General features: G+C 53.5%; 2 protein-coding genes across 3 annotated transcripts in view; both read left to right on the top strand.

Moving 5' to 3' along the window:
- Positions 1 to 6542, top strand: part of LOC134526094 (methanethiol oxidase-like) — a 13687-nt gene extending 7145 nt beyond the window's left edge. The window contains exons 2-12 of the mRNA XM_063357573.1: positions 318 to 368; positions 560 to 672; positions 1777 to 1962; positions 2465 to 2585; positions 2675 to 2857; positions 3178 to 3356; positions 3449 to 3527; positions 4730 to 4851; positions 4952 to 5044; positions 5284 to 5402; positions 5725 to 6542. Of these exons, the coding sequence (XP_063213643.1) occupies positions 318 to 368; positions 560 to 672; positions 1777 to 1962; positions 2465 to 2585; positions 2675 to 2857; positions 3178 to 3356; positions 3449 to 3527; positions 4730 to 4851; positions 4952 to 5044; positions 5284 to 5402; positions 5725 to 5887 (1409 nt within the window). The 3' untranslated portion in view covers positions 5888 to 6542. The remainder of the gene's footprint in view (positions 1 to 317; positions 369 to 559; positions 673 to 1776; positions 1963 to 2464; positions 2586 to 2674; positions 2858 to 3177; positions 3357 to 3448; positions 3528 to 4729; positions 4852 to 4951; positions 5045 to 5283; positions 5403 to 5724) is intronic.
- Positions 5292 to 22394, top strand: LOC134526093 (methanethiol oxidase-like). Of its 2 annotated transcripts, XM_063357571.1 has the most exons (14): positions 8005 to 8128; positions 9089 to 9986; positions 13111 to 16308; positions 16742 to 16795; positions 17106 to 17218; positions 17815 to 18000; positions 18502 to 18622; positions 18712 to 18894; positions 19215 to 19393; positions 19486 to 19564; positions 20767 to 20888; positions 20989 to 21081; positions 21321 to 21439; positions 21762 to 22394. In XM_063357571.1, the coding sequence occupies exons 3-14, from the start codon at positions 16305 to 16307 to the stop codon at positions 21922 to 21924; spliced, it is 1416 nt and encodes a 471-aa protein (XP_063213641.1). In that variant the 5' UTR covers positions 8005 to 8128; positions 9089 to 9986; positions 13111 to 16304; the 3' UTR covers positions 21925 to 22394. The 2 variants fall into 2 exon arrangements, with proteins under 2 accessions (XP_063213642.1, XP_063213641.1); XM_063357572.1 differs by lacking the exons at positions 9089 to 9986; positions 13111 to 16308 and adding an exon at positions 5292 to 5402 and having other exon boundaries at positions 7975 to 8128.

The raw sequence follows: 22394 nt of genomic DNA, 5'->3' as shown, positions 1-22394 counted from the left end.
ACGTTCAGTACTGACGTGTTCTCGGTGGAAGCTCTCTTCACTGCTGATGGGGAGGGTATCAGTGAGGGACTCCGAGGATGCAGAAGGGAACTGAGCAGTGGTTTGGTCGGTGATATTCATGGTGGCACTTTAGGGAGGATTCCTCTCCTGGGTCCATCATTTGTCAGTGCCGTAACAACAGCAGATGCTGGTCACAGAAGTCCCCATTGATAGTTGGGCTGGGAGAAGGTCCATCAGGTGGGGCAGAGTCTTCTGAAATGGCACCTTTTAAGAATGTGGACCTTTCTCATTTTATTCTTCTCTTCTTCCCAAAACAGACAGATGCAGAGTTCAGTGCTACGACTACCCCACCTGCCCCGATGTGAAAGGCAAGTCCTCTTGAGCCTGTTTTGAATGTGTCAGTAATGGAACCAGGGTTGGGCCGTTGCCAGTGAGCAAGGAGGAAGGCTGTAGCATCCAGAAAAATGAGTTCAGTCTGATCTGAGAGTCTGTTGAAGCTTTACTTTTCCTTTCCGGCTCGTTCATGGCACATTTTGACTGAGGCTTTCTCTACACCCAGCTCCTAGAGAGGAGGTTGCCTACGTGACCTGTACCTACAGGGAAACATGCATCGACCAACCTGACTACCTGGCCACCATCGATCTCAACCCCAGATCTCCATGTTATTGCCAGGTACCTGTGTCTTGGCTTTTTATTGGGCTGGTGACTGGCTGCTGGCTCTGTGCTTCATAGTGCCCCCAGATTCAGGACATTTACTCTTTTTGTCTGGGGAAAATCAGATTGCTTGAGTCTCGATCTGTCACGCAGGCTGTTTATGCCTTGCACCTTCTTGTCTTCCTGCATCTTTCTGTCTCCATCCTGGCTTGGCTCTTACCCGCTGCCTGTTCATGTTCTGGCTGGGAAACCTCTTGTGAGTTTCGTCATGGCAGGTCTGCCTCTTATTTCTCCACTGGTGTCATGCACGAGATATGGATGTCGTCTGCCTGGAGTCTCACCTTCCTGCTCTCTTTTCACTGTCCTTCGTATGCCTGGCTCTAGTTGAATCTTCTCCATTGCTGTGTCTTGGGGACAGGTCGGTTCTGACTCACTTCCCAACTCACTTCCCGAGCATCTTGGTGCTGCTAGTGAGCTTTTGAGCACATGTTCGGAATCACCTTCTCAGTATCTGCTCAGCGTGGAGAATGGTCTCTAGGGACGCAGGAGGTGTAGGGGATCCAGCACTTGTGCAGAGTTCAGCATGGTTCTGTCGTGCTGCAGTGGCAGAGATGTTCTGTTGTGTGCTGTACAGCCTGCCCGCTGTCATCCGAAACGGGACATCGGCATTTACCTGTCTGCAGGCTGCAAAGACAGGTTATCTACATGAAGGGTGTATATATGACCTGACTAGTCCATTGCTACAAGAGCTTAAAAGAAAATGCACTTTAAAGCCAATACAGGCTTCTGAAAGTTTTTAACAGATTTTGAAGTCCAGTCTTAGGAGGAGTTTGCAGAGCAACGCACCTGTTTTGTCAACATGATAATCATAATTTCTTCATATACATGATTTCCTGAATTTTAGTGTCATGGGGCGAGGAATTCTTGAAAGAATCTCCACATTTCCCAGCTGCGCACAGTACCCTATCAAAGAGCAGTGCTCAGTGCGAGGAGCAGAGTCTCCAGAGGCAGTCCCAGCTACAGTCGAAAGGAGGCCACAAAGACAGGAGTATCTGCCAGCATTAGGGTCCCCATTTCTCGCTGCCTCCCTGCGCGACCCCTAACTCTCCCTTGACTGCCTAGGTGATCCACCGCCTGCCCATGCCCAACCTCAAAGACGAGCTGCATTCCTCGGGGTGGAGCGCTGGCTGCGCCTGCTTTGACAATGTCACAACGAAAAGGAACAAGCTGATTCTTCCCTGTTTGATTTCTTCCCGCATTTACGTGGTGGATGTGGGGTCACAGTGCCGGGCTCCCAAGCTGTGCAAGGTATGGCTGAGGTGATTCAAGGTCAAGTTTCTGGGAAGGAGTTGGGAACTGGTGTTTCTGGAATAATACAGAGGGAAGAAGGGTTCTCTCTTCATCTTCTCTTCCACCCTGAGTTTAGAGAGCTGGGTCACGTTTCCCTCTGGGCTCTCCCCTTTTCAGACCAGAGGCGGCTCTCATCATCATTGTGTTCCTTTCTGTGTACCTGTTGCATTCGGGGAGTCAAATAACTCCACACCTTCCCCCCACCGAAATGGTGTGGTGGACAGAGAAGCCCTTAGGAGTGAGGCGTTGCTGCATTCTTGTCTGTGCAGAGGGGATCTGAGAGGCTTCTGTGCTCCTCTCCGAGGAGGGGCAGGCCCTGGCCAGTGTGTGCTCTTGGAAAGAAAGCTCCTGCAAGTGTCAGAGATGTTCCAAAGTCTCGGGTGGCCACAGGCTCTGCCAGGGAGCGTGAAATGCGCTGAGCAGCTGGAGGCTGAAGTGGGTGTGTGTCAACCTTTTTCAGATGATTGAGCCAGTGGATGTCTTCTGGAAGTGCAACAAGGGATACCTCAACGTACCTCGCAGCCTGCCCAATGGCGATATTCTGATTGCCAACACGGGAGATCCGTCTGGCAATGCGAAAGGTACTTTGCCCTGTAAAAACTTCATGAACAAACTGACCGGTTTGGAAGTGGAGTATGTGATTTGTCACGCATCCCCTTTTGTCTCACAGGTGGCTTCATTGTGCTGGATGGAGAGACCTTTGAGCTGAAGGGGAACTGGGAAAACGAGTGTGAGACCCCCCCAAGTGGATATGACTTCTGGTACCAGCCGCGCTACAATGTTCTGATCAGCTCTGCCGGAGTAGTCCCAAAACGCGCAGGACGTGGATTTTGTCCCAACGACTTGAAGAAAGGTGAGGGAATACAGATGCGGGTGCTGAGCCAGAACTGGCCGAGGTGATGGGAGGGTGTCGAGGGGGCAGGGCGAGGGGACAGGCAGATTTCTCCCCAGACGGCCCGTTTTACAGGCACTGCTACAGGACCTGCAGCGTCTGTCCTTAAGACCGGCTGGTCCCTGTCTTCTCCCACAGCTCCCTAAATCGCTGCAGTTTCTTGGCTGCTTCTGGCTAGTCTGATAGCCATGGCTATCGCGTCTGCGGCCATCTTGGGGAGGGATGAGTGTCCGTGGGTAGCCCCCCCCCACTTCTGCTGACTCGGTTTTCCTTTTCCTCAGGGGTCTATGGGCGCCGCCTGAACGTGTGGAACTTGTCCTGCCGCTCCCTCATCCAGTGCTTTGACCTGGGGGAGGACTCTCTGCCCCTGAGTGTGAAATTCCTGCACAACCCCGATGCTGCCGAGGGATACGTCAGCTGTGCCCTGAGCGGCATCGTCTACCGCTTCTACAAGTGCGAGGCAAGTATTCTGTCAGGAGCCGGGGGAGAGCCAGCCCTTTCCTGAGCAGGCAGGGGAGTGCTCATGGCGCGGTGCCTGTGTTTCTTGTGCAGAGAGACAACTGGGCAGTAGAAGAGGTGATTCGGATACCGGCCAAGGACGTGACGGGATGGATTATGCCCAAGATGCCAGGTTTGTGTGCCCTGAGCTGGATTTCCCTTTTTCCTCCCAAGCGTTGTTTTGTGCAGCCTGGCCAAGCCCCCTGGCTGCCCCTCCAAGCCTCGCTGCGTAAAGACGGGGGAAGGCTTGTTGGGGGGCTGGAGGGCTGTGCACACCCCAGGAAGACACTGCTGCCCTGGCTGGAGCCCGTGCACTGGGGCAGGTCTCCTGTGCCGGAGGCACGCCGTCAAGAATGACACTAAACTGGGCAGGCGTGTTGATCTGCTGGAGGGGAGGTTGGCTCTGCAGAGGGATCTGGACAGGCTGGACCGATGGGCTGAGGCCAATGGTATGAGGTTCAACAAGGCCAAGTGCCATGTCCTGCACTTGGGTCACAACAACCCCATGCAGCGCTACAGGATTGGGGCAGAGTGGCTCGAAAGCTGCCCGGCAGAAAAGGACCTGGGGGTGTTGGTGGACAGCCAGCTGAATATGAGCCAGCAGTGTGCCCAGGTGGCCAAGAAGGCCAACAGCATCCTAGCCTGTATCAGGAATAGTGTGGTGAGCTGGACTAGGGAAGTGATCATCCCCCTGTACTCGGCACTGGTGAGGCCCCACCTCGAGTACTGCGTTCAGTTTTGGGCCCCTCGCTACAAGAAAGACATTGAGGTGTTGGAGCGTGTCCAGAGAAGGGCTACAAAGCTGGTGAGGGGTCTGGAGGACAAACCTTATGAAGAACGACTGAGGGAGCTGGGGTTGTTTAGCCTGGAGAAGAGGAGGCTGAGGGGAGACCTTATCACCCTCTACAACTACCTGAAAGGAGGTTGTAGAGAGATGGGGGCTGACCTCTTCTCCCTGGTGACAAGTGATAGGACGAGAGGAAACGGGTTCAAGTTATGTCAGGGGAGGTTTAGATTGGATATTAGGAAACATTTTTTCACTGAAAGGGTTATTAAACATTGGAATAGGCTGCCCAGGGAGGTGGTGGATTCACCATCCCTGGAGGTGTTTAAAAAAAGGGTAGATGTGGTACTTAGGGACATGGTTTAGAAGTGGCTTTTGTCAGGGTAGGCTAAAGGTTGGACTTGATGATCTTAAAGGTCCCTTCCAACCTTAGCAATTCTATGATTCTATGATTCTAAGAATGGCAGGGAGAGGCGCGGGCTGGGGCTGGATGCGAGGCAGGTTTGCTGTTGATGCTGCCTTCTCTAGAGCTTTCGGTTTCTGTGCCCTAGCCTTCACCGTCGACCTCATCATCTCAGTGGATGACAGGTACCTGTATCTCTGCAACTGGTGGCACGGAGACATCCGCCAGTACGAGCTCTCCAAGACCTGCAAGCCCCGGCTGGTGGGACAGGTAAGGCAGGAGCAGAAGGGCTTGCGCTGTTGGGTTCCTCGTCAGGATGTGGTGGTGGTGGGATGAGAGGGCAACACGTCTCCCACTGCCTCGCTTACAGGTGTTTGTGGGAGGCAGTATCCTCAGAGGCGGACCCGTGACTGTGTGCCGAGACGAAGAGCTGAAGTGCCAGCCGGAGCCCTTGGTGGTCAAGGTGAGTTCTGCGGCCTCGTGGCCCTCCGGTGTCCTTTGCACTTTGCTTCTACTCTGCCCATTCTCTGCCCAGGGTTTCTGGGGTCGGTCTCCCCTGCGGTGCCCGTGTCCCGCAGCATCTGGTGCCTTGCCTGTGCTGGGGAGGAGGCCGCCGCTCTGCTCTGCTCCCCTGGCCCTGCTTGCGCGTGGCTGCTGAAAGAAAGAAGGCGGTAACATGACTGGTGTCTGTTGTGCCTCCAGTGCAAGAGAGTGTACGGCGGCCCCAGCAAACTGCAGCTCAGCCTGGATGGCAAGAGGCTGTACGTCACCAACTCCCTCTACAGCACCTGGGACAAGCAGTTCTACCCCAACGTGGTCAGGTGAGGAACATTTGGGAGGAAAGGGGATGTTTTGATTTAGCAGAGATGTTTTGCTTTAGCAAAGCAGACGATGACCTCCAACACAAAGGCAAGCTCCGGCCAGCCTGGCACGCCGTGCCTGGCAGTTTGCTCACATCCATTGAGAATTCAGGAAAAAAATGTGAGCGCTGGTGTATGGCCTTCCTGGAACCTGGCCCCCGCCCCCTTCTCCCTGTGGAAGCCGAGCTGTTAAGGAGAAAGGAGCAGGAGGTGAAGGGCAGGATCTCTTGAAGAGCACCACGGTTTGCTTGTCTGTAATGGCTGCGCTCTTGTCCCCTCGCAGGGAAGGCTCTGTCATGCTGCAGATTGATGTGGACACTGAGAAGGGAGGCCTGACGGTGAACAAGAACTTCCTGGTGGATTTTGGAAAGGAGCCCAATGGGCCTTGCCTTGCCCATGACATCCGCTTTGCTTCTGGGGATTCCACCTCCGATATCTTGGCCTAGGCGCCACGTGAAAGACTCCCTTCTTCTCTCTCTCCTGTAGTGCAGCCGTTAAGAAAGAGCGTAGGGTAATTGGGTCGGGGGGTCCCCATTCATTGCTGGAGTCTAGATTTCTGCTAACATGAGCTACGGAAGCTCTGCCTTGTTGCGAGGGTTTGGTTGGGGCAGAGCAGTGAACAGAGACACATGGCACGTTTTCAGAGTTGTTTGCAGTGCAAAGCCATCCCCGGGCATGATTCCCAGGGCAGAGCCCGGGGCAATTGCTGAGACGTGGAGATGTGCAGGACGCACAGTGCCTTTCGGCAGATATCTGCATACACACCGTGCCTCGATTGATTGCTAGGGGCCTGTCGGACACCTGCCTTGTCATCCCCAGCCTTTTGGCTATTGCTGTCTAGTACTGGAGACAGGAGCAAGGTGTGGAACTCTCAGTTATGATTCAGAGCCTGTTCGCCCTTGAAAACTAAGGCAAAAGAAAGTGAAGTGCCCAGTTCGTCTGAGTTGCTGTTCTTCAGCCAGGTCATTCCTGGATGGTCTTCCCCTGGCACGAGAGCCCTCCTGGCTCCCTGGCACGTGCTTGGGTCGCTCTGCGTCACCGCTGAAGGAATATGAAGTGCTTTATTTTGAAAAGAGGTGCCTGCTTCCTGACACTGGCTTGCTCTCGTGTTCTGCTTTAAGCATGAATAAAATTGTTCTTTGCATCAGCTGGATCTTCACGTGCCTTATTTCATTGAAGCCTTTCAGATTTATTTCAAGAGTAAACAAATACCAGCAGCGGTTAATGATAAGATCAGGGTTTTGGAATCCCTTAAGACAGGACACTGATTGTGCAAGAGTGTTTCTTAGTCTTCCTGGAAGTTTCTGGCAGAAATTGTCTTTGCTTGTTTTTTTTCTTTTTGTGTGTGCATTCTTGCAGGCCCATGTTTTATAGGGAAACTGGGCAACCGTGTGTTCTTTTTCTGCCCCAAAATGAGCGTACCTTGTCAAAGCAATGTAGGGCTCGTCAGACCAACCGTTTGGTTCTAGTAGGGCTTACTTTAACATCTGTGAAGGATTGAAAGAGCATGTTGAGCGTAGACACTCCGGCGCAGCCCCGTGTGTTTGCTCAGTGGCTGGCTTGCTGCTGGTGGGAATGTTGGTTTCAGCTTGATGAGTTCATTGGACCAGTTCACATGGACCAGCGTAGTCGTAACACAGTCAAGGCAGAGCAAAATTAGGGATTTTCACCCAAAGTCCTCTGCCTACACTCTACTTGACATTGGCAAAATGACCTTAGGCCCTTCAAGATTCTCGACAGACTGTCCTCTTTCACTCTGAGTTTTTCACACAAGCAAGATGTAGTCACTGGAGTTGTAGATCATCCTCCTGTTTAGTGTGTGCTGGGGAGGATGTCAAATCCCGCTCGCACCGCACAGGACAGCAACCACTGCCCTCCAGAACCCTGCTGCGCACCCACACATCTTCCCATTAGTCCCATTTGCCTTGAGCGGCTTCACAAGGGTACAATTTGTGGCCAAAACCACAATTAGTTTGGAGGCTGCAAAAATTAGGATATAAAGAGGATCCTTCTAAGTTTCCACCTTTTATGTGTTTACCTTGGAAGAATACAACTTCGTTTATTCCTTCACACTTCTCATGGCCAACCGTATCACTGCCGCTCTCTTGTGCACCCTGGGGTGCTGCTGTTCAGCATCACGATCGCTTGAGCGTTGCACCCTGTTCTGATCCTCCAGCGCTGCCTTGTTTGAGGGCCTTCTCAGGGGATGTCCCTGCCATTGCGGTGGCTTTGGAATGAGCCTTATCTCACCTACCTTCAGACCCTACAAAGCGCATGTCTCAGGAGAGGTGCCTCCTCCTCTCTGCTGGCTGGAGGGAGCCTGGCCAGCAGACATCCCCGTGCCAGCGCGCATCCAGACGGCTGGAGGTGGCTGTGCTGAGTTCACCCTGGAAACCCCTCCTTGCGATGGGGCCAGGCACCATCCACACGAATGCAGGGAAGAACTCCCTCACCTAATGGCCGTGTCTGTGGGGTTGGTCAGAGAAGCTGCTGTCCCTCATGCTATTGACTGACCACCCTCTCTGCCTTGCAGGTGGTCGCACAGCGAGGCGAGGACTCAGCCCGCACTTTGAGCTGCAGCTGGACCCTGAAGATCAAGAGCAACGCAGCAGAGGTGACCCAGCTCCTCCTTCCACCCCCAGGCTGTGCTCTGCCCAAGTGGGATGGATGTGGACATATTTCTGCTGGTACGAGCAAACTTTTCCACCCGCTCCAAGGCCTGTTCCCAGGTCTTTGGGTCCTGATTTCCGTGTTTCAGGGAGTGCGGGCCTTTCCTCGTCCTTGGGCATGAGTTGTCCTGAGGAATGTGGAACTCGGGGCACCTGCCGTGGTGTGAATGTGCCTCATACCTGGGGAGGTGGTGAATTGGGGGGGCTGAGGTTGGATGCTGCTTCTGTTCCCTCTAGTGGTTGTTTCGAAGATATGCTTCTCCCTGGTGCCAGCACCTGTCAAGTCCTTCGCAGCTTCCAACAGCTCCCCAAAAGTCCTTTTTTTCTGCGGCACAAGCTCGGAGGGAGGATGGCATTTCATGAGTAGCTGAGGGCATCCTTAGGATGCGCTACGCATTGATGCACCAAGTTAAGATGGGTCTTGCAGATGCAGGACTGGAAACTAATGTCCTGAAAAATCCTGGTGGTGGTGCAGCCATCGTGAGTGCTCCGTTCTGCCCCGCGTCTTGGATGAACCTTCAGTTTTCCCTCTCGTTCCAGATAGGAGCAGAGGCAAGAAACAACCCCAGTCTATATTCAGCTCTTAGCAGCAGAAGACCCACGCGTTTCATCTCCTCGCCTCTAGTGTGCAGGGTGCAGCAGATTAATATTGAGATCTGCTAACCCTCCTGAATGCTCTTCGCTGTGTTTTTATAGCATTTGCTCATTTCAGTGTTAGGAAGCTGCGCTGAATATGGGGAACTCGCACTGAGTGTGAATGTGGCCTTTTTTTTTTTCTTCTTTAAGGGATGTTGCCAGGGAGATGAGGATGCAAATGTAACTTTGCGGCTGTTTCTTAAGAGTATTTTGCAGAGGAATCATGGATATTGCAGAGTGTGGAAAAGGGGATTGATTAGGTTGTTTTACCACAGATAAAAATATTCTCTTCTGTAACAGATGAACAATCCCCTGACACATATTCTGCCTTTGCATTCACAGTAGGATGAATAGAGACTGACCAGAAACTCATATGGAGAAGTCCTTGGAGGGGAACCTGAAATGTTCAGATAAACTGCTCAGTGTACGTATTCCTGGTTTACATTTCCACCTCCGTCAGGGGGGGAAGGTCAACCATTCTTGATTCCAGTTGTTGTAAGCATGGCGTCTGATGTGCCATGCTCGTAGGGACTTTTGAGGAACGCTGCTAGTGCCTGTCTTCAGGCAGAGGCAGGAAAGAGGAGAAGAAGCAGGTCCTGCCCGTCCGTCCTCCCCAGCTGCGTGGTGCTGCCACTCCTCTGGTGTCAGATGGAGCGATTGCACGGTGGGAGGAGGCGGCTGAAGGATCTGATCCGTCGGAAAACGGCGCTGCCAAGAACGTGACTCACCGTCCATCTGCCTGTGGCTGCCCCTGGCAGGGCCCTTCAGTGGCAGCCTGAAGTCACTCCTCATTACACGGCGTCTGAAATCACCACCTAAGGATGTGGGTTTTGGAGGGATTTGTCCGGTTGTAGCTGTGGGCTGTAGCGGGGAGGGGTGATCCCACCACTGCCGTGCCTCTGGCCAGATGTGCTGAAGGGCAGTGCGTGTACCAGGTGTGAGGCCAGTAGCCCTGTGCATTTGGTTTGTCTCCGCTCAGTGAAGTGGTCAAGAGGTCCAGGGTGGTGGACCTTCGCTTTGCGCAGAGTTTTGAGCGCTCTCTTTCTGTTTCACGTGCCTTTGGTAGGCCCTTCTGCGCTGGAGCCATTTGTGTCTTGCCACCACCTATGTGCCGTGAGCTGTGCCGCCTGCCATCGACTTCTTGCTGCTCCCCGGGGGATCCACAGCCGGCGGGGAGATTGTCTGCCAGGAATCTCACCGTCCTTCTGCCCTTTTGCTTTCCCCTCTGCCCTGGCAGGAGGTGAGCTCAGCTGGTTTCGCTCTGTGTTCGCCTGCGCCTACAGCTTCTCTGTGGCTTATGCTGGGAGCCGTGTCTCCTGAGCCTGGCTCACGGAGCCCAATGGCTCAGCCACGTAGGGCATGCAGCAGCTTTGGCAGAGCGCAGCGTGCCCTGTAGCACCCGCGCTGTTGTGTTGCGCACTCTACTATCTACCCCTTCTCATCGTATATGCGAAATCAGATTTGATCTCCTTTATGAGGCTGCAAATCCCGTTTATCTTCTCAAACCCTGTGTCTTTGAACAGATTAGTCTGCTCTTACAAAGAGTATTCTATAAACCAGTGTGTCTGTGGCAGGATCTGTCTGGCCCATCCTTAGAGCAGGAGGCTCTGGAGGTGGACCCGTGCGTAGTTGCCTGCATTGCCTTTATGCCCATCAAGAGGGAAAATGGCATCCGGGGAGTATGTTCCAAGCCATTCAAGTTGGCCATTTCAAATAGATCAGATGAGTGACACCCAGAAAAATTATCTTCTGATTTATTCCATCCTGAGGGCTGTTTGCCTAAAATGCTTCAAAGCATCATGAACTTTTGAATCCAGTGTTGAGGGCACTGGAAGCATCCTATCTCTGGCTTCAAAAGGAACATCTCCAGCTCTCGTATTTATTTAGATAGCTAGTAATGCACTTGTCTTAAAGTGTTCATTAGCATGGGGTGTGTAATCCAGTTCCTAAAAGAAGGTAGGACGTCAGCTTTGAGCTCTCCGCACGTCTCAGCCAGAGATGTGCTACCAAACAGAAGCAGCAAACGGCATTACCCTCACTCAACGCCTAGAGGCAGTCCCAGTGCAGCAAGGCTTAAGTGCAATAAAGTCCCCTTTTCTCCCTGTCTCCCGGAGTGGAATAATTCTGCCTTTGGCTGAGTGATCCACCGCCTGTCCATGCCCAACCTGAAAGATGAGCGTCACCACTTTAGGGTGGAATGGAGGCATCGCATCTTTTGTACGTGTGTCATCAAGGAAAAGGAACAAGCTGATCCTTCGGAGTTTAATTTTTTCCTGATTTTTGTGTGGTGGATAGAATGAACTTGTGAGCTCTCGAGCTGTGTACGCTATTCCTGAGGTAACATGCCTCTGGGAAGGAGATGGGATCTGGAGCTTTTGGAACAAGATACAAGGAAGAGGAGTTTTGGATTACCCCTCAATGCTTGTGTAGGCAAATACGGAACTAGGAATCATCAGCAGTCACTTAAAATGCAAGTCATTAAAAAGGAGATCTTAGCTTAGATACAGAAAGAATAGTAAAATGTGTGAGACACCTATATTAGGATACAGTTCCTTTGTCCGTAGTACCATCTTTCTGCTTCTTTTTCAGAGGAGATTGGTGCATTTTGGAAGGCACTCAACCGGCTTTGCGTGCTCATGATAGCAGCTTCTCTCCTGGAGACCGCACATCTGCTGTCAAGGTGTAGCAATGCAAGGAAGAGCCCAGATTCCTTTCTCTGTCCTCAGACGTAGTAGTTAGAGGACATGAAGTGACTGTTTTCAGCAGAGACTTTGTCCGCAACTCGAATCACCGCGGTTTTAGTCTGTACTGTAGAAGCTGTGTCTTACTCCGTTGAGCTGATTGAGGAAGAACAGTTCCTCCGTTGGTCTCTACCTGCAGCTCACAGACAAGTGCCAGTGAGGTGACCTCCCGTTCTCACCTTCCTTCCTATCAGCAGTGCAATTTCACATTTCTTAGTTGCCGTGCATTTGTCCTCACCCCGCAGAAGGTTTCTGGTGAGTGTGTGTATGAGTCTGGCAGCTTCCAAAAATCATCCCCCTTTTCCTCTCTGTTTCCTGTTCACTGCTGATGGGGGAGTTGGGACCCCTTCGTGCACACGTCGGCAATGATTCCGTGGGGCCTGTGGCTGAAATGCCAGGCCCCACAGCGGTTCGGGTAGGAGTGACAAGTAGGAATCGGGGCTCACTCCATGAATTTGAATTTGTCGGCAAAGCTCTGCTTCAGAACTTCATCAAAACCCCACTGGCAGCTGCTTGTACTCAGCCTCCCTGCAGGTCGGGACCATGAGGCAGTAAACACTCTGTGCAGAGCTGTGGGGGCTCCAACCCAGCACTCTCCTAAGCTACATCTTGAAGAAGTTAACAGTAAACTTTGTTAAGCTTCCCGTACCACATCGACAGCTTGTAAATTAACCTCCAAGCCTTGCCCCCGCTGTTTGAGGTGATAAATTGTGCCTGTTTTGACACAAGGGTTGAATGGTGTGGTTTTCCTTCTGCTCCTGAAGAGGGGAATAGACCGTAACAGAATGAAAGCCTTGGGAGATGGGGAGCCTGGGAAGGTCTAGGACAACCTACCTCCCCTGGCTTTTTTTTGCTGGGACACTGGCACTGACTCCAGGCTTTCCAAACTCTGCTGGTGCTCAGCGCCTTGCTGCCCTGTTTGGGGGTGGCAGGAGGCTGTAAAGGGAGTACGGAGGCCAGGACGCAGTGTAGGAAAGAGGGATTTAAGAATGCGAGAGGATGAGCGACACTGAGACACCCTGGGGCACCTGCAGGGTTAAATGGCAGGGTGAGGGGGGACGCGAGGGAACGTCCCCCTGGAGCACTGGGGGAAGGTTGGAGATTGCTCCCGTAGTCGGGGAGCTCTTGCTTGGCTGTTCAGAGCAGACGTAGCGTCCTTGGTGAAGCAAGGTCTTCTCCTGCCGCGTTTAGTGTGCTGTGCCAGCCTGCAGTGGGTTGCATCACCTCGTCCTGCCCATTATCAAAATTATAGCGTGTTTTTTCCTATCAGGGTTGGGAGAGATGGTCGGGAGGAGGGGAGTAGCTGCCACCCCAGTGTGGGCTGTGCAGTGAAGCCCCTGATTGCGTCTCCATGTCGTGGCTTCCATCTCTGCCTGCCACGGGGAGCTTTCCTTGGGCCGAGAGCAGACGGCACTGATTGTGTTCTCCGCTGACCATGGCTCGCTTGGTGGTGTTGCTGAGCCGGCTCTTATCCTTCCTCCTATCAGTTTTAATTAGAAAACTCTACAGCCCACAGCTTGGTTTTGTGAGGGCTGCCAAAGACGTCACCAAGGAAAGCCAAAAAGAGGATGACCAGCAAACTTTGTTAATGAGCGGAGGACTAATGAACTCCTTAATTAGCAGGTGTGCAGGTGCAAGAAGACGGTGCAGTGAGAGATGTGCGCTGTGACAGCAGAAGTGTGCAAAGAGGCATCATCCGAGTGCCTGACATCGCCTCTGACGGGGCAGGAGCTGCTCCTGCGTCCCTGGCCCGGCTGTGCTTCCTGCCCGCCGGGAAACAAGGACGGCAGCGCCTCGGGGACAACGCCTGAACCTCTCTCTTGGGTTTGCTGGGAGAAAGACGGACTGTTGTGCCCAGCTCTGAGCGGCATGGGAGAGCAGTGGTGAGTCTGGGCAGTCAAGCAGAGGAGAGGCAAAGGCTGTTTTGAGCTGCTCTGAGGAGAGCTAGCTCCACTGTGGAACTGCTTCTGGACTGGGGGCTTCCTTCTGTTTCTTGAGGTCTGAGCTCTTGAAATCTGCCGAATCTCATGATCGGATGACAGGTTGGTTCCCAGCACTGGCATCTCTTCGTGCCCCCAAGACACACTTGCTGCCCTTAGGAGATATGAAAGGGTTCGCCTCTGAGAATTGGAGATGGAGGTAGAGTCTTTGCTTCCACTTGCGCACGTGTGGCCCCAAACTCATGGCATGCTGTGAACACGTGTGGGTTGCAGGGTGATGAACCAGGGCGCTGACAGACGGCAGGCGCTGCAAGAGGCAGACCCAGGCTGAAAGCTGTCCCAGGCAAGCAATACTGAAAGTCTCTGTGCTCTCTTACAGAAAAGGTTGTACTAGCTACTTCCACATCCCTCTGCAGTCAGAGTGTGCTGTTGGAAGGCTGGGATGTGCAAACTCCTGCAAAAGCAGTGCCGCAAGTCCTGTTCAGAACCACATGTCTATGAAACGATCTCCTTTCGAGAATTCCTGTAAAAGGGCTGTGAGTGTTCTTAATCCCGAAGAAGAAATCTAGCGATATCCTGCCAGGCTCAGAAAGCAGCGCACAGCCCGTGGAGGCATCTCTGCGTCCTTCACCTCACACAGCTGCAGCAGAAGCATTTGACATGAGAGTGGAAAGACAGCTGACGTTCAGCACTCTGGGTCTTGTGGCGTTGGGCTGTCCTCTTTGTTTTGTCCAGTATGGATGTGCAGTTTCACCGAGTCTCCTTCCCTTTGGAGACAGTGACATCCTGTACGCATTAAACCTGGGATTACACTTACCCCCGAAGTCCAACGTGGAGCCCAGTGCCTCAATCCAGTTTGGCCTGATGCAGTTGAACTGCCCACGTGCTCTTTGATGCCTCTTTCTTCTGGCCTCCCTCGCATCCTTTCCTCCTTATGTTTCCTAGTTTTTCTGATGTCCAGGAAAGGTTCCTCTGTTGGGATCTTCAGGCCCTGCGTGGATACCGTGCTCCGTTAACGGGCTGCTCTAATGCTGTGGAAAAGCCATCCAGAAGTGCCTCTGTTACATGTCTGATTTTTCTTTCTGTGTGGTGACTCTTGTCCAAGTTCTCAACTTCTTTCATAGTCAATAAAATAAGGCTTTGAGCTCTTTCTTTGTATGCTTTCCCCTTTCGTCCATGATTTTATTTTAACGCCTTCCCCTTGCCTTACGGAGAACCTTGATGTACCTGGGACGCAGGTTGTCAGTAACAACCCTACATCGACTGGTGGCATGGAGGTGTCCAGCTGCGGTGGGTAACGATCCCTCTCCTGGCTGCCTTTGCCCCTTGCACTGAAACTGCCGAGATGGATTTCTGCTAAACAAATCACGAGTTCCTGCAGTTGCAGCGGTTTGATGCTCCTCGCTTAGAGAAAGACCGAGTCTTTGGCTGGTCCCGTGTCTGCCTGTCACATGCTTAAAGTGCTGTTCTGGAAGCCACTTAATTACAGGCCTAGTGAGATGGGCCAAGCTGTCCTCTCTTCTGATAGAGATCTCCCGAGGGCTGCTTTAATGGCGCTGTCAGATGTTTCTGCATTCCTACATGGAGCAATTACTTATCCCGTGTAATTTGCCCACTGATTGAGGAGTTCTTCCACAAGATATGGTACTTGTTCCCCTTCCACAGCGCTTGGTGTTTTCTTCCTGCTTTAGTTTGGCAGCCAGGCTCATGGTCATCTCAGGAGGGGACCCTTCTTCCGAAATTCTTCTATCCAACACCTCATTCCCTTTAACGGAGATCTCTGCTGTTCCTGTGGTTGTTTCGTGGCAGTTTAGTCTAGTTTGCATGTAATTGAACAGCACGGGTGCCAGGCACTTTGCAGCATTACTGCGTGCCGTGGGGCTTTGGGTGTTCATAGACCAGACTGGTGGGGAGAGGAAGGAGCTGCAGCTCAGGCACTGTTTCACTATGCTGAGTTGCCCGGGATCCGAAAGGTTCCTATTTTCCCCAGCTGGACTGACTTTCCATGTGGAGATGTGGACCTGAGAGGCAGCAGGCATCTCTTGACGGTGCAGGTGCTGCATCAACAGGGGCACAGATTGTATTTCTTGAGGCACCCATTTCTCGCCTGACGTCTTTTCTAGCTGTTTGGGAGATGCGAGCAGTCACTCGAGTCTCTTCTGATGCCAGTGCTGTCGGAGCCCCCTCTGCCCTCGGAGCGCTGCATCCCAGGTGACGGTCCGTAGGAGCTCAGAACATCTTTATGGGCAGAGGCACCCCTGGGCCTGGCTTTTGGAGTTGACGCCAGGGAGCCCGTGTCTTCAGCTCAGCCCTCAGACAGAGACGTGCCTTCTGTCAGGGTCCAGATTTCAGAGGTGTCTTTGGTGGCCTCCGTATGTTCAAAGCTTGTCATTTCGCTGGTGGGGCCGATTATCTCACTGGACCTCCCATCCCTGCCATGGAATTTGCAACCGCTGCACATTTGTACGGCAGCAACGTGGGTATGGGGGATGGCTTTAATTAGCTGAGTCTCGTCTGGGACCTGGAGGCCGCCAGAGCGTGGAGAAGTCCATTGGAAACCAGCAGAGCCCCAGGATCAGATACGGGTGGTTGTGTTGAAGGAAAAGACCTGCATGGAGCAGCAGATCTTTCCTCGAGATTGGGGGTTAGCAAGGCGGAAACAAGCCACAGCGCTGGTCTGGCACCTCCCAAACGCTTAGGAGCGATGGCTCCTCCCTTGGCAGTTTGCTTTCTCCCCCCACCCCTTTGCCGTGTATATAAGGCCCCCTCGAAGCAGCCTTGGCACAACACAACCCACCCCAGCAAGGCAGACAGCGAGCTGCAGCTCCACTTCCAGCACCTCTGCTCTTGAGGAGAGTGACCCAGACGGCCTTCAGCATGGGTAAGAGCCGCGCCGCAGCCTCCCCGCAGCCCGCAGCAGCTCCAAGCCTTGTAGCCCCGTCCTGGCTCTGGCTCCAGCCGCTGCTTGGGGGCTGCAGACATCCCGCCTTGAAACGGAGTCCCACATGGGGACTGGTGGGTTTGTTCCTCTGCCGCGCTGCAGGGAGGAGAGATTTGGGACTGAGCTTTGGCGTTTGGTCCCACTGGTACCAGAGGTTTCTCTTGTCTCACTACCGATCTGCTTCCAGGGGGTCTTTTTGCCTTGAGAAGCAAAGCTCTGTGATGTATCAGTGCCATAACAACAGGAGATCCTGGTCACAGAGGTCCCCGTTTTGGGGGAAGAAGGTCTATGGGGTGGGACAGAGTTTTCTCAATAGGCACCTTTTAGGGACGTGGACCTTTCTTACATTATTCTTCTTTTCTTCTCAAAACAGACAGATGCAAAGTTCAGTGCTACGACTACCCCACCTGCCCTGATGTTGTGAAAGGCAAGTCCTCTTGAGTGTCTTTTGAATGGGGGTACTTGGGAAAGAGCTCCGTGTTAGTGGAGACCACCATTAACTAACAGTGGATGACCCGAAAGGGAGAAAACTGTACTGATATGGATACCTGCTTGTGTTGTTCTCTTGCCTCTGGGTCAGTAATGGAACCAGGGTTGGGCAGTTGCCAGTGAGCAAGGAGGAAGGCTGTAGCATCCAGAAAAATGAGTTCAGTCTGATCTGAGAGTCTGTTGAAGCTTTTCTTTTCCTTTCTGGCTGGCTCATGGCATGTTTTAACAGAAGCTTTCTCTATACCCAGCTCCTAGAGAGGAGGTTGCCTACGTGACCTGTACCTACAGGTCAACATGCATCGACCAACCTGACTACCTGGCCACCATCGATCTCAACCCCAGATCTCCATGTTATTGCCAGGTACCTGTGTCTTGGCTTTTTGTTGGGCTGGTGACTGGCTGCTGGCTCCATGTGTCAGATCCATGACATTTATGGTCTTCCGCTGTCCTTCGTATGCTTGGCTCTAGTTGAATCTTCTCCATTGCTGTGTCTTGGGGACAGGTCGGTTCCGACTCACTTCCCAACTCACTTCCCGAGCATCTTGGTGCCGCTAGTGAGCTTTTGAGCACATGTTCCGAATCACCTTCTCAGTATCTGCTCAGCGTGGGGAACGGTCTCTAGGGACGCAGGAGGTGTAGGGGATCCAGCACTTGTGCAGAGTTCAGCATGGTTCTGTCGTGCTGCAGTGGCAGAGATGTTCTGTCGTGTGCTGTACAGCCTGCCCGCTGTCATCCGAAACGGGACATCGGCATTTACCTGTCTGCAGGCTGCAAAGACAGGTTATCTACACCTCCTCTGCATCTTTGAATTGATCAGTCGCATTTAAGTTTTAACCTTTCCACAGATCTCCTTTGGTGCAGGGAGTGGTGTTATCACCTCTAAGTTTCCCGTTGCATTGGGGTCCCCATTTCTCGCTGCCTCCCTGCGCGACCCCTAACTCTCCCTTGACTGCCTAGGTGATCCACCGCCTGCCCATGCCCAACCTCAAAGACGAGCTGCATTCCTCGGGGTGGAGCGCTGGCTGCACCTGCTTTGACAATGTCACAACGAAAAGGAACAAGCTGATTCTTCCCTGTTTGATTTCTTCGCGCATTTACGTGGTAGATGTGGGGTCACAGTGCCGGGCTCCCAAGCTGTGCAAGGTATGGCTGACCTGTCTAACAACAAGTTGTTGGGAGGGAGTTGGGAACTGGTGCTTCTGCAATAATACAGAGGGAAGAAGGGTTCTCTCTTCATCTTCCCTTCCACCCTGAGTTTAGAGAGCTGGGTCACGTTTCCCTCTGGGCTCTCCCCTTTTCAGACCAGAGGCGGCTCTCATCATCCTTGTGTTCCTTTCTGTGTACCTGTTGCATTCGGGGAGTCAAATAATTCCGCACCTTCCCCCCACCGAAATGGTGTGGTGGACAGAGAAGCCCTTAGGAGTGAGGCGTTGCTGCGTTCTTGTCTGTGCAGAGGGGATCTGAGAGGCTTCTGTGCTCCTCTCCGAGGAGGGGCAGGCCCTGGCCAGTGTGTGCTCTTGGAAAGAAAGCTCCTGCAAGTGTCAGAGATGTTCCGAAGTCTCGGGTGGCCGCAGGCTCTGCCAGGGAGCGTGAAATGCGCTGAGCAGCCGGAGGCTGAAGTGGGTGTGTGTCAACCTTTTTCAGATGATTGAGCCAGTGGATGTCTTCTGGAAGTGCAACAAGGGATACCTCAACGTACCTCGTAGCCTGCCCAATGGCGATATTCTGATTGCCAACACGGGAGATCCGTCTGGCAATGCGAAAGGTACTTTGCCCTGTAAAAACTTCATGAACAAACTGACCGGTTTGGAAGTGGAGTATGTGATTTGTCACGCATCCCCTTTTGTCTCACAGGTGGCTTCATTGTGCTGGATGGAGAGACCTTTGAGCTGAAGGGGAACTGGGAAAACGAGTGTGAGACCCCCCCAAGTGGATACGACTTCTGGTACCAGCCACGCTACAATGTTCTGATCAGCTCTGCCGGAGTAGTCCCAAAACGCGCAGGACGTGGATTTTGTCCCAACGACTTGAAGAAAGGTGAGGGAATACAGATGCGGGTGCTGAGCCAGAACTGGCCGAGGTGATGGGAGGGTGTCGAGGGGGCAGGGCGAGGGGACAGGCAGATTTCTCCCCAGACGGCCCGTTTTACAGGCACTGCTACAGGACCTGCAGCGTCTGTCCTTAAGACCGGCTGGTCCCTGTCTTCTCCCACAGCTCCCTAAATCGCTGCAGTTTCTTGGCTGCTTCTGGCTAGTCTGATAGCCATGGCTATCGCGTCTGCGAGCATCTTGGGGAGGGATGAGTGTCCGTGGGTAGCCCCCCCCCACTTCTGCTGACTCGGTTTTCCTTTTCCTCAGGGGTCTATGGGCGCCGCCTGAACGTGTGGAACTTGTCCTGCCGCTCCCTCATCCAGTGCTTTGACCTGGGGGAGGACTCTCTGCCCCTGAGTGTGAAATTCCTGCACAACCCCGATGCTGCCGAGGGATACGTCAGCTGTGCCCTGAGCGGCATCGTCTACCGCTTCTACAAGTGCGAGGCAAGTATTCTGTCAGGAGCCGGGGGAGAGCCAGCCCTTTCCTGAGCAGGCAGGGGAGTGCTCATGGCGCGGTGCCTGTGTTTCTTGTGCAGAGAGACAACTGGGCAGTAGAAGAGGTGATTCGGATACCGGCCAAGGACGTGACGGGATGGATTATGCCCAAGATGCCAGGTTTGTGTGCCCTGAGCTGGATTTCCCTTTTTCCTCCCAAGCGTTGTTTTGTGCAGCCTGGCCAAGCCCCCTGGCTGCCCCTCCAAGCCTCGCTGCGTAAAGACGGGGGAAGGCTTGTTGGGGGGCTGGAGGGCTGTGCACACCCCAGGAAGACACTGCTGCCCTGGCTGGAGCCCGTGCACTGGGGCAGGTCTCCTGTGCCGGAGGCACGCCATCAAGAATGACACTAAACTGGGCAGGCGTGTTGATCTGCTTGAGGGGAGGTTGGCTCTGCAGAGGGATCTGGACAGGCTGGACCGATGGGCTGAGACCAATGGTATGAGGTTCAACAAGGCCAAGTGCCATGTCCTGCACTTGGGTCACAACAACCCCATGCAGCGCTACAGGATTGGGGCAGAGTGGCTCGAAAGCTGCCCGGCAGAAAAGGACCTGGGGGTGTTGGTGGACAGCCAGCTGAATATGAGCCAGCAGTGTGCCCAGGTGGCCAAGAAGGCCAACAGCATCCTAGCCTGTATCAGGAACGGTGTGGTGAGCTGGACTAGGGAAGTGATCATCCCCCTGTACTCGGCACTGGTGATGCCCCACCTCGAGTACTGCGTTCAGTTTTGGGCCCCTCGCTACAAGAAAGACATTGAGGTGTTGGAGCGTGTCCAGAGAAGGGCTACAAAGCTGGTGAGGGGTCTGGAGGACAAACCTTATGAGGAACAACTGAGGGAGCTGGGGGTGTTTAGCCTGGAGAAGAGGAGGCTGAGGGGAGACCTTATCACCCTCTACAACTACCTGAAAGGAGGTTGTAGAGAGATGGGGGCTGACCTCTTCTCCCTGGTGACAAGTGATAGGACGAGAGGAAACGGGTTCAAGTTATGTCAGGGGAGGTTTAGATTGGATATTAGGAAACATTTTTTCACTGAAAGGGTTATTAAACATTGGAATAGGCTGCCCAGGGAGGTGGTGGATTCACCATCCCTGGAGGTGTTTAAAAAAAGGGTAGATGTGGTACTTAGGGACATGGTTTAGAAGTGGCTTTTGTCAGGGTAGGCTAAAGGTTGGACTTGATGATCTTAAAGGTCCCTTCCAACCTCAGCAATTCTATGATTCTATGATTCTAAGAATGGCAGGGAGAGGCGCGGGCTGGGGCTGGATGCGAGGCAGGTTTGCTGTTGATGCTGCCTTCTCTAGAGCTTTCGGTTTCTGTGCCCTAGCCTTTACCGTCGACCTCATCATCTCAGTGGATGACAGGTACCTGTATCTCTGCAACTGGTGGCACGGAGACATCCGCCAGTACGAGCTCTCCAAGACCTGCAAGCCCCGGCTGGTGGGACAGGTAAGGCAGGAGCAGAAGGGCTTGCGCTGTTGGGTTCCTCGTCAGGATGTGGTGGTGGTGGGATGAGAGGGCAACACGTCTCCCACTGCCTCGCTTACAGGTGTTTGTGGGAGGCAGTATCCTCAGAGGCGGACCCGTGACTGTGTGCCGAGACGAAGAGCTGAAGTGCCAGCCGGAGCCCTTGGTGGTCAAGGTGAGTTCTGCGGCCTCTTGGCCCTCCGGTGTCCTTTGCACTTTGGCTCTGCTCTGCCCCTTCTCTGCCCAGGGTTTCTGGGGTCGGTCTCCCCTGCGGTGCCCGTGTCCCGCAGCATCTGGTGCCTTGCCTGCGCTGGGGAGGAGGCCGCCGCTCTGCTCTGCTCCCCTGGCCCTGCTTGCGCGTGGCTGCTGAAAGAAAGAAGGCGGTAACATGACTGGTGTCTGTTGTGCCTCCAGTGCAAGAGAGTGTACGGCGGCCCCAGCAAACTGCAGCTCAGCCTGGATGGCAAGAGGCTGTACGTCACCAACTCCCTCTACAGCACCTGGGACAAGCAGTTCTACCCCAACGTGGTCAGGTGAGGAACATTTGGGAGGAAAGGGGATGTTTTGATTTAGCAGAGATGTTTTGCTTTAGCAAAGCAGACGATGACCTCCAACACAAAGGCAAGCTCCGGCCAGCCTGGCACGCCGTGCCTGGCAGTTTGCTCACGTCCATTGAGAATTCAGGAAAAAAATGTGAGCGCTGGGGTATGGCCTTCCTGGAACCTGGCCCCCGCCCCCTTCTCCCTGTGGAAGCCGAGCTGTTAAGGAGAAAGGAGCAGGAGGTGAAGGGCAGGATCTCTTGAAGAGCACCACGGTTTGCTTGTCTGTAATGGCTGCGCTCTTGTCCCCTCGCAGGGAAGGCTCTGTCATGCTGCAGATTGATGTGGACACTGAGAGGGGAGGCCTGACGGTGAACAAGAACTTCCTGGTGGATTTTGGAAAGGAGCCCAATGGGCCTTGCCTTGCCCATGACATCCGCTTTGCTTCTGGGGATTCCACCTCCGATATCTTGGCCTAGGCGCCACGTGAAAGACTCCCTTCTTCTCTCTCTCCTGTAGTGCAGCCGTTAAGAAAGAGCGTAGGGTAATTGGGTCGGGGGGTCCCCATTCATTGCTGGAGTCTAGATTTCTGCTAACATGAGCTACGGAAGCTCTGCCTTGCTGCGAGGGTTTGGTTGGGGCAGAGCAGTGAACAGAGACACATGGCACGTTTTCAGAGTTGTTTGCAGTGCAAAGCCATCCCCGGGCATGATTCCCAGGGCAGAGCCCGGGGCGATTGCTGAGATGTGCAGGATGCACAGTGCCTTTCGGCAGAAAGTGAAGTGCCCAGTTCGTCTGAGTTGTTGTTCTTCAGCCAGGTCATTCCTGGATGGTCTTCCCCTGGCACGAGAGCCCTCCTGGCTCCCTGGCACATGCTTGGGTCGCTCTGCGTCACCGCTGAAGGAATATGAAGTGCTTTATTTTGAAAAGAGGTGCCTGTTTCCTGACA

This window comes from Chroicocephalus ridibundus, chromosome 21 (genome assembly GCF_963924245.1).
Source record: "Chroicocephalus ridibundus chromosome 21, bChrRid1.1, whole genome shotgun sequence".
In the NCBI taxonomy this organism is placed as follows: domain Eukaryota; kingdom Metazoa; phylum Chordata; class Aves; order Charadriiformes; family Laridae; genus Chroicocephalus; species Chroicocephalus ridibundus.
Note: the sequence above shows the minus strand (reverse complement) of the source record. Positions and strands in the feature narration are given on the sequence as shown.